We start from the raw sequence: 10804 nt of genomic DNA on the forward strand, positions 1-10804 counted from the left end.
AGAACTGTTTTTTTTCTCTTGAAGTTTTTTTTGTTTTGTTTTTTAATAATGGAAGTCAGCCTGTATACTACAGAGAGGTTTTTCAGAATATTCAGAATTATATTGGAGCACTTAATTTCTTTAGTTTTCCTCTTAATTTTTACTGTATGTTTGAAAAAACTGACCTTGGATTAGATTTTTTCAGGTGTAAATGATTTTTATCTGCACCAACTGTAGTCTTGGCTGCCAGACTGCCTATGGCCAGTTAACCCACAGGAATGGAGTCTGTGATACAACACCTCCCATGTTAATCTGCTTCCTTCCTCCCTCTTTGCTGCCAAATGCACAGTGGAGAAAAAAGGTACATGGCAGCATCCACAGGTGCTGCTCCTGATTCCTGGCTGCCATTTTGGTTGTGGTAGTTTGTTCAAGAGAGGTTTGCAACTCTGCCTCATGACTTTCGTTGCATGTATCTTCTTGGCTGTGGTAACGAAGCTGACTGAGTGTCATTCATGTTGTTGATGTGTAACTCCATTAACAGATGAAGAACACTTGCTAGAACTTGTTGCATGGTAACTAGTACAGTGAATAAAGGAAGAAGCTGGCGATCCGCTTCTCTAAGAAATAAATAATAGCTCTGTCACTTTTTAGAATTATTTTTTACTGTGAAGTGTTGTTCAGCTGTGGTGTTGTAGCTCATATGCTAGCTTATGAGACACACCTCTGGGAAGAAGAGATTTTTATATTAACTGTAGAAACCATGATCTTTAAAGATAACTTTAAATAAGAAACTTTGTTAACTATTTTTTTGGTTCATTTTAGAATAAAGGTTCACTTCAGTTTGAAGACAAATGGGATTTCATGCGCCCTATCGTTCTGAAACTTCTTCGTCAGGAGTCTGTCACAAAACAGCAATGGTTTGATCTGTTTTCGTAAGTAATTTTTTAATATCTGATGTCCTTCTGCATAATGGAAATACTGGTATGGTACTGCTTGTGATCCAGATGTCACATATGACACAGACTCTGTGGGAAGACAGAAGAAAAGTACTAGTTTAAGTTCTGTTGAGTGGTAACTGTGCATACATCACTGTAAGTGCTAAAGTAGAGTTTTGCTGAGATTGATTGTTGCAAACGGGATGGAGAAAGAACAGCAGATCTTTAGACTTAAGCTAGTCACAGTAAACAAGTTTTGTACCTGCCCACAAAACTTTTGTTTACTGCTTTTGGCAGTAAGTTCATTTAAAGGCAGTTTGCTGAATGTTACATTGTTCTGATTTGAATGGCTTTCTTCTAAAATAACTTAAGAATGCTACTGAAGTAACAGCCAATGCCATTTAGCTGGTGTAATTTGAATACTTTTGTGCCACAATAATAAATATAGTATTTTTCAGACAGCATTTGCATTAGTATAAACTTTCTAAAAACCTTGCTATTTTCCTCCTTCCAAAAAGCCAGAAGCTGCTTCCTGTTAGGTGATGATTTTCTTCTTAAAAGCCAGACTTTTGCCAGCACAATGTGGAAGTTAATTAAAGCACATATATTGAAAAAGTATATCTAAAATAGACTTTGTCTCAGTATAGTTTTTTTCCTCAAATAAAGTTGTAGCTTAAATCTGCAGTCTGTCCTGCTTTTTAAAATCTATCACAAAAGTGGTTTTTATTTAAAGTCTCTTTGCAATATGTATTGTTACTGCTCTTTTTTATGAGGACAGTGCCATGATTCTTTTTACACCCATCTTACTGCACCTGTCACACTTTTCTGCCAACCAAAAGGGAAGGTAGTTTATCATGTAATGAGTTTTAATATCTTATGACGTCATGGCTATAGTAGTTGCCAAAAACGTGATATAGTTAAGGTACAAATTAAGCTCTGAGTCATTGCTTTCATTTTGAATAAACATTTCAATAATTCTGCATTAGTACTGAAATGTTCCATGGATTACTTTTTTTTTTTTTTTTTAGTTGAATTGTTGAATAGAACTAAAGTAACTTTACGGCTAAATTAAGGATATTGAAGGAAAGGATCCCACTCCCATAGGTTCCTATTTTTGGACCGTGCTCTTTGTTAAGCTTTGTAATAAAAATTCAAAATCTGTTGGTGTCTTCTACTTGCCCTTTGAGGATCATTATCTAGTATGGCTTTTTTCACTGCTGTCAGGAAACAGTGGTGTTCTAAATACAGTAACACCTTTTCTGCATGTGGAAGTTTTTATATGTCACAGTTTGGGTAGATGTCTCTAAATCCTGGGCCAGCACCTTTGATCTGTGTCAAAGGAACTTTTTGCCCTGTAAGTTTTGTCTTTTCAATTAAACTAAAAAAAAAATATGCTCTCCTATTGAAGTAACTATTGGTTCAACAGCAACAAAGTTGTACCCTTCTATTAAATAGTTGCTTTCCTGCAAAGATGTAGCCTTAGTATTAAAAGGAAGAACTAGAAGATGAGTCAAAATGCTTGCCATGTCACGTTATATATGAAGTATGGTTGGGACTGTAATTTGCATTATTTAGTCTTTAGTATGGATAGAAATTAGGACTTAAGTTACACTTGCTGGACTGTCAGCTAGGAAAAACAGGAATTTATTTGAATGTTGATTTAAACTCATTACTAGAATTTTGCTTTGTGATGCTGTTTGATAGCTTTTCTGCTGTAGAGTTTAACTTCAGCATGCTACCATTGTCATTAAATGTTTAAGTGATCTCACTAAGCTAATTAAAACATCTTTTTAATTACCTGATGTCACTGAGCTGAAATTTCTCACAAAGGTCTGTTTCCTTTGTAGCACAAGAATGTTGTAGTCCTGTAACTGTCAAAGTGAGACTGAAGGCTGTATGATAATAAGAGCATTTAAAAATAATATGGCCTGAGTAGTAGTGCTGATACTGGCAAGAGGTTTCTGTCTTCATCAAAGAAAAGCTGTAAAAAGTTGTCCATAGTGCAATGAGGATTATTGAATAGATACGAAAACAGAATTGGCTTCTACATCTCTCCTTGATGATAGCCTGTTACTAGATAAGTGGCTGTTACTTGCTTCCGAGACATTATTATAGCTTCAGTCTCTTCTCCAAGCATGGTTTTTTGCATATATCACTGGAATTTAACTGTGTTTTATTTGACAATGGTAGATAAAAGGTGTTAATTTCTGAGACATACTTAAGTTCTGGTTGTTTAAGCTTCATACACTATAGCATGAAACTTGGATTAGCTGTTTCTAAAAGATGGATAAATTGTTTTCTAGAGATGTACATGCAGTTTGCTTGTGGGATGATAAAGGTCCAGCAAAAATCCATCAGGCTCTGAAGGAAGACATCCTTGATTTTATTAAACAGGCACAAGCAGTAAGTTCTTAATGTTTCATAACTTCTATTTATATTGTTAGAAAAATAACTTATTAGTTCTGACTTTCATAGAATCTAAATGCATTTCTGTTTTGTTTGAAATTCTGTGATGTCCTGGAGATCATAATTACCCTTCAAACTTCTACTGACAAAAAGCCAGCCGTGAGCATTTGCAGTGGCTTACTGTCTTCTCATAGTCCTTGAAGCTGGGGTGGGCAATGATTTTTGTGTTATATTAAACAAACGAAAAGCCCCACAGCATTATTTTTGTTTATCCAGCAGTACTTATGGACTCTTCTTCCACTTGAAAACCTCTTGAGGCAAAATTTTCTATAAGAAATAACTGTCTGAAAAAATTTTTGTCTAGCTTCAGTGCTGTGCTGACATATTCATGGATGGCTTTAAAATAAGCCATACCTGTTATCAGCTCAGTAAGCTTATCTGTCCAGTTTTACGGGCTTCCCTCCAAATGCTTGAAATTTATCAATTGATTCAAAGGTAATTTTGTGTTTGTAAAATATATAGCAAAAAAGATGTAAGTATATGTAAAGAATATGCCTTTAGGCCCAAGGTTTTCATCGTTTTGACTTGCTGATGGCTTTAAAAAATTGTTCATATGGAAAATTTGAATTTTGCCAACTACTTGTTTGCTGTTACCTTTCTTTACTCTTTAGAAATGGTTCAAAAGCCATGGGTTGATAACTACTCCCCTGAACTAAATGGCACTCAAACACGTAGACTTCTGATGTATCTGTAGATGTGAAATTTGTATGGGAGTTAGTTTCAATATAAGCAAATTCAATAATTGTTTTGTGCAGAAATTTGTTTATAAATTGCCTGTTCTTCTCCCCTCCATTTCCAGAGAGTGCTGAGTCATCAAGATGATACAGCTTTGCTAAAAGCATATATAGTGGAGTGGCGCAAGTTCTTCACGCAGTGTGATATTTTGCCCAAGCCATTTTGTCAGTTAGAGATTACTTTAATGGGCAAGCAGGGCAGCAACAAGAAGTCTAATGTAGAAGACAGTATTGTTCGAAAGGTAAGTGATAGGTATTAAGAGTTTTGCTGCACACTCTTCTACCCATAATAGTAGTACAGAAGGAATTCTGTAGCTGAAGGTTAAATTGCACCAATCATGTAACATGATGTGTCATTTTGCTTCAGTATGAAGGTCAGAATAACCCTGGAACTTTCTGTAATAATTTCACCGTTTTCAATTCTGCTTTGGGCACTAACTGTGTTTAGGTGATTAAAGGATTTCTTGGTTGGGCCTTGGGTTTTTTTGGGGTTTGGTTTTTGTGTTGATTTGTTGTTTTGGGTCTTTTTGGGGTTTGGTTTTTGTTTGTTTTGTTAAATTATGACTTGAATCCTGTGGTGGGAGACAGTTGTAAATTACCTATTGCTTCTGTACTTGTGAGTACCAAGTGTACTTGTATATATGTGAATAGTTTTTCTACTCCTTGTTTATTTCCCTAGGCTGAGATCTCAGCTGGGGCACATGTCTGCTTTTTACAAATGACCAATTAAATACAGTAATCTTAATTTAAATATGGCTATGTATCTCCTGATTTCTCCTTTTTCCTCCAAACTGCCAGTCATATCAGTGAAAAGATTGGGCATGTAGAATCTCGTGGATATGATCTTTTCACTATTTCATATAAAACACATAGAGGAAGTTGAAGGTTTGAGTATGGAGTGCTCATCGTTCCAAGTCCTCTGAATAATGGTCTTTGAAATTGCTTTAGTCTTTCATGGAAGAAAAACTGAGCATATCATTTGTAAAATGTTAAGTCCTTCATTATCCCTTTTCATTGAAGAAAGTATCTGTAGGGAAATAGGGAAATGCAATTCTTTTAGCAATCTTTCATTTCTACTGAAGATCCTTTTCGCTATCCCACTGTCTCTAGGATGGGAAGAACAAAATAGTTCACGTGCATTACTTTGGACGAGATTTTTTTTTCCACCCTCCTATTTTGACATCTGATCCACTATAACTTTTGGAACAAAAAGAAAAGAAAACAGCAGCAAAGAGAGGAATCACCACCTCAGATTACCTTTTTTGTTTTAATTGTTTGTTGGAGAAAGTGTGTGATCTTACTAGGCTCCCAAAGATCTGACAAACTTGAACTCTTCACTGTGCTGTATGCAGAAGGGAGGAGAACTACAAAATGAAAGAGAAAACAAGATGGAGTGGAGAAAGTAGTGAGGAGAAACTAGGAGAAAGAACTGATGTCTTAACAATTCAGATTTTCTTCAGGACAGAAGCTGATGGAGGTGTCTAAAAAATAAAATTACCACAGTAACTTGAATTCTAAAGCAAAACAAAATTTGTAACATGTAATCATGCTTTGAGTGTTTACTACTGAACAGCTGATGAAGCTTAGGTGGCCATAAGTATCGCCTGGCCTGCTAGGGAGCTTCTGGTGTTGCTCAGCTGCAGAACATGGGGTCTCGTGATCATGTGCAATGCAACAGATTTGCAGCAGCGTCAGTAGCAATCACTAAAAAAATAAATCGCACAGTAGAATATGAAGGGACTGTTTGACTCACGAGGATTTTGTTCACAGCCTCTGTAACTAATTTTAAAACTTTGCAGTCCTTAAATGAGGTTTGGATGTTGTCTTCTTAATTCTATATGCATTACTTCTGTGTTAAACTTCATATTAGATAAATTAAAAACTAGGTTTTTTCTTTACACAGCTGTGATCTTAATTGAGTTTTTTGTTTTGTTTAAGGCTGAGCCTGCCAAATAGTGAACTATATTTGAATGTTTGTCTCAAAAATACCCTCTGACACTGCAAGTCCTGAGAAATTGCATTGCTGGAAAAGTTATTGAGAACTGCAGAAATAATACAGAATTATGAAATTAATATCTGAATCAAATACTGCTTCCCCTAGCTGTCTAGTTACATAAAGTAATATTAAAATGTGAGCTGACTATTACTCCTACAATAAGTTGAGCAAGATGGAGTTCTGTGTATAATCGGAAAATCACAATATAAATTGCTTGATTTCTCTTTTTGAGCTGTTTCTTTTGCACAAACCTGTATGTGTGTGAGCCTTTCTGACAAGATTTTTTTTTTCTTTCTGGTACACAGCTCATGCTAGATACATGGAATGAATCCATATTTTCAAATATAAAAAATAGACTTCAGGACAGTGCAATGAAGCTAGTTCATGCTGAAAGACTAGGAGAAGCTTTCGACTCTCAGCTCGTTATTGGAGTTCGAGAATCATATGGTATGTCTTGCACAGACCAATCTGTGTTGTCTCCTTGCTTTAGTAAATTAACTTTTATCATACAAAGTTGACAATTATGGTAGGGTTGGAATGATACTCAGCATTTTTATTGATTTTTTTTGTTGTTGTTGATGATGATATGTGATACCAATTAAATTCTGTTAAGTGATTTTATCAGTTACTCCAAAATCAGTGTTTTCAACAAGCAAACTACATTTTGACCTTTTAGGGTTGAAGGTACAACCTTGTGTCTGTGCATCTTTCTGTGGTGTTTCTGATTCTTCAGACAGTTTGAAGAAATGGAGGCTGCATGTAGGACTCCCAGTCTCTTTCTTCTTTGCAGAACAGATCTGTGCATCTGAAACTTCTATGGCATTTCACCATTGCCTGCCTCTTCTTCAAAGTTTTGCATCCTGTTGAATTAAACTTGTGGCTAATACTTTCTCAAATGGCTTTATAGATGACCAAGTCTAAATTTTTTTTAGAAGTGTATTCCATTTAAGGACTGACTTTATTTATTTCTCTGTAACTGTTGGAAACTTTTTTCCAAGTAGTGCAAACCACTGCTGGATAGCAGTAAGCTCACTGCCTCCATTCTTGTACAACAGAAAAAACATAATGGGGGAAAAAACAAAAAAGTCTAAAACGAAGCCCTTGGCATTCTAAGAACGGTGCCTAAGAAAAGCTGTTTGTTGAGTCAGGTGGAGAAGTTTTCACTCTATTAGGCATTATGCTGAGCACTTTTTTTTTAAAACTATTTTTTCTTTAAAATTTTGCAATTGTATGTATTTCTGGTTATCATGTTTGAATGTCAGAAATGCTGGAGATGAGTATGAAGGTCTTTCCAGTTCCCTATAGTTAATGTAAGTGTTTTTTGAGCAAAGACTGGACAATTCTGGTTACCTTTAAGGATTAAAATGAATTCATAGCATACTTCAGATTCTTCAATGCAACCTTTTAAAAATACAAGACTCACTTTAGTGAGATTTGCTTGTTATTAGCCATGTAAGTTTCCTAGACGTGCAAGTAAGTTTGGCCTTTCTCTTTGCAGTTAACCTTTGTTCTAATCCTGAAGATAAACTTCAGATATATCGGGATAACTTTGAAAAGGCATATTTGGATTCAACAGAGAGATTTTATAGAACACAGGCTCCCTCTTATTTACAGCAAAATGGTGTACAGAATTACATGAAATATGTAAGTAAAAATTCTGCTGTAACTTTGTTCTGAAGATGTTAGTACTTAAAATGATTGCTGTTCTACTTTTGCACAGGCAGATGCTAAACTAAAAGAAGAAGAGAAAAGAGCTTTACGGTATTTAGAAACAAGACGTGAATGTAACTCTGTAGAAGCAGTAAGTACAATGTGTGGAAATACATATATGTGAGAAAACTTTATGTAGTTTATATTTTTATATACAGTATTGCATTTCAGTTTTTATTTTTGTGTGTGTTAGTGTTACATCGTAGCAGTAGATTGATCTGAAACTGTTTGTTGGGTTTTTTTTTTAATAATCCACTGCATCTTTTCTTGCAAAAATCTACATTACTTTTCAATCTGGCAGACTACAATTTCTACAGATGTTTCAATAGAAAGTGTTGTTCTGAAGTTCAGATAGAAGAGCAGGTTTTTATTGATGTTGATTTTTAGTCTTATATTTTGAGTAGGATTATAATTTTTTTTCTGTGCTTAACAGTGAATAAGAGAGGTGTTTGAAAATATGCTGGCCAATCCAGTAGGCACCTTTCTCAGTGCTTATTTAGAATATCTGAAAGAGTCACTGTTCATTGCAATCAAAAGGAGCAATAGAAATCTTATTAAAACTGTTCTATTAAAACTGTTCTGAAATACGGCCATTTAATATAAAGGAGTTTTTTCCCTTACTCTTCTTGAGCGATATTTTACACAGTTCAGCTTCTGGAGGAAGATTTAACTGCAGTGAATAATTCATAATTGTGTTGAAATTAGTTCAGGAAACAGGTTATTTTAAAGAAATACCCTTTAGATCTGAATTTTCTGCAGTGGATCAAAATATGTTTTATGTGTTTATTTTAAGTTGTGAATAATTCATTTTGCATAGCTATAAATTGTAACCCTGACAAAGAGGCTGATGAAAGAGCAATGGTCCTGACATGTGCAAGCAGTTTCTGTTCTAGATCTAGACGCAGTGTCTTGTTCAAGCTAACCAGCTTGGTCCAAATAGGGTGTGCTGGAATGAAAACTATTCTTAGCTCTTGGATGTATACTTGAAAACTAAGTAGGGTAGTTGGTGTTCCAAAAGCGATAGCTCCCTTGTGAGAAAGGAGGTAACAGAAATATTAAGCTCATTACTGGTTTGGGAGAGAGTTGACCACATTCACTGACCTACATATTTTTAAGAAATATTGTTTCCTGTATAGGTTTCAGTCAGCTACACATACTTATATGAATCAGCAAACAAATCATCTTGTAGAGCACAGTTGTTGAGAGCAGCCTAGATTTTGTGTCATGGCAAACTTGACAGAGATCAGACTTCGGTGTTCAGATTACTAAATGAACTAATTCTGTGTTTAATATATTTCAGCTCATGGAGTGCTGCGTCAATGCCCTGGTGACATCTTTTAAAGAGACTATTTTAGCAGAATGCCAAGGCATGATCAAACGAAATGAAACAGAAAGTAAGTGAAGCTTGAAGAACAGTGCAGGATGAACTCAGCATCAGCTGCATAAAAATAGATGTGTTTGTAGATATATCAAATTACTGTTTTTAATACATGGTGGCAGTGTTTCATAGAGAAAATATTACTACATGTGGGCAGTTCTATCCACAAAAAGTGACCGTTATTTGTTAGCGGTTTTTTATAAATCTTTTATATCGCTTCTGAAATGTATATGAACAATACCCTGATTTGAATGACTGGTTAGCTCTGATCTTGAGAGAAAATAATATTTTGTGCTCTGTTTTATTTAGTTTTCCTACAACTTATTTTCCTCATGCTGACCAATTCCGGTAAATGTTGCATGTGTCTTATTTTCCATTCCGGTAGTTCAGATACAAACCACCTCCACTGAGACTTCCCCCTAGAAAAAAAAAAAAAAGTAAAGCATCTCTTTACAAAGATGTTTTTCTGAAAATCAGGGAGAACTTTTTCTTATTCTAACTACCGGTGCAGGACCAATAAGTCAATTAACAAAATCCCCGTGCATTTTTCATTGGGTTTTATAGCTGGTATGTCACTGAGAGTATTGAAAGTTAGCTCTGCATGCCTTTTTAAAATTTTCAAACTTTTTTTTTTTTTAACTCTACCACCATAATGTGAGTTTTAGCGTGATTCAGAAGTCTTGTGTTAGTCCTATATGGTAAACCAAGTTAGGTACGTCATTCAAATGTCATAATTCAAGTAGGGAAATTGAAAAAAAAAAAAAAGCTGAAATCACAGGTTAATTATTTTCTTTGGACTCTCAGTATCCTGCAGCCAGGGAATATTTACTCATGTCTATATGAAGTTTTTTCTTCTATGCAAATGTGAAAACTGTTCTATGACTTAGAACAGTGTAGGAAATACTTCTAAAGCTAGCATTTCAGAAAATATTTGACCGCAAAACTATGTCATACTGATCTAGCAGCATGATTTCTGGCAGTAGACCAGAGCTAAATCTAGAAAGTCACCAAACTTCTTATGAGTGTATGTTACAGCCTTTGAGAAAAATACAGGAGGCTTGTTCAAATGTAGAGCTTCAGAAAGGTTCATCTGTAGCATCTAGAGCATCTTTCTTCAGAAACCTGTTGAAGTATTCGCACAGTCCTCTCTTTCCGTGTGGCTTCATCTGCTCCTTGATATTGCTTGGTTGTAAAACATTTCTGTTTGGTACATAAGAGCTCAAGCATCTCTTTCAGACCTTTTTTTTCTTTTTTTTCCTACACCTATCTATGCTTTAAAATGTTCTAATGAAGGATGCAGACGATAAATTTATTTAACAATATGTAGTAATTTATACATCTGATAATCTCCTCTGCTGCACTTTGCTTATGCATGTGTCTTTCTGGTAATATTTGCCCCAAAGAGTTTTATTATATTTTCTTTATTAAATAGCTTCTAACAAAGAAGGGTGGGTATTTTTGCTAGGAGCTACTGGGCACTGCTGTAAAATACTCTTGTTATGTTAAGTACTTAATATTTACATGCCATGCGAAGGAAGGAACGAAGGAAGGATTAATATTTTCCAACTAGAAACTAGCAGAGATGTCATAACTTGAAAACGCTCTT

The 10804-nt window shown here is 35.1% G+C and overlaps 1 protein-coding gene across 1 annotated transcript in view; it reads left to right on the forward strand.

Annotated features, from left to right (window-relative positions):
- The first annotated feature begins 805 nt into the window (after positions 1 to 805).
- The window catches only part of CUL5 (cullin 5), a 22300-nt gene continuing 12301 nt past the window's right edge, over positions 806 to 10804 (forward strand). The window contains exons 1-7 of the mRNA XM_009999393.1: positions 806 to 911; positions 3218 to 3317; positions 4180 to 4356; positions 6416 to 6557; positions 7609 to 7754; positions 7831 to 7911; positions 9121 to 9214. Coding sequence (XP_009997695.1) covers positions 841 to 911; positions 3218 to 3317; positions 4180 to 4356; positions 6416 to 6557; positions 7609 to 7754; positions 7831 to 7911; positions 9121 to 9214 — 811 coding nt within the window. The 5' untranslated portion in view covers positions 806 to 840. The remainder of the gene's footprint in view (positions 912 to 3217; positions 3318 to 4179; positions 4357 to 6415; positions 6558 to 7608; positions 7755 to 7830; positions 7912 to 9120; positions 9215 to 10804) is intronic.

This window comes from Chaetura pelagica, unplaced genomic scaffold (genome assembly GCF_000747805.2).
Source record: "Chaetura pelagica isolate M959 unplaced genomic scaffold, ChaPel_1.0 scaffold85, whole genome shotgun sequence".
Classification (NCBI taxonomy): Eukaryota; Metazoa; Chordata; class Aves; order Apodiformes; family Apodidae; genus Chaetura; species Chaetura pelagica.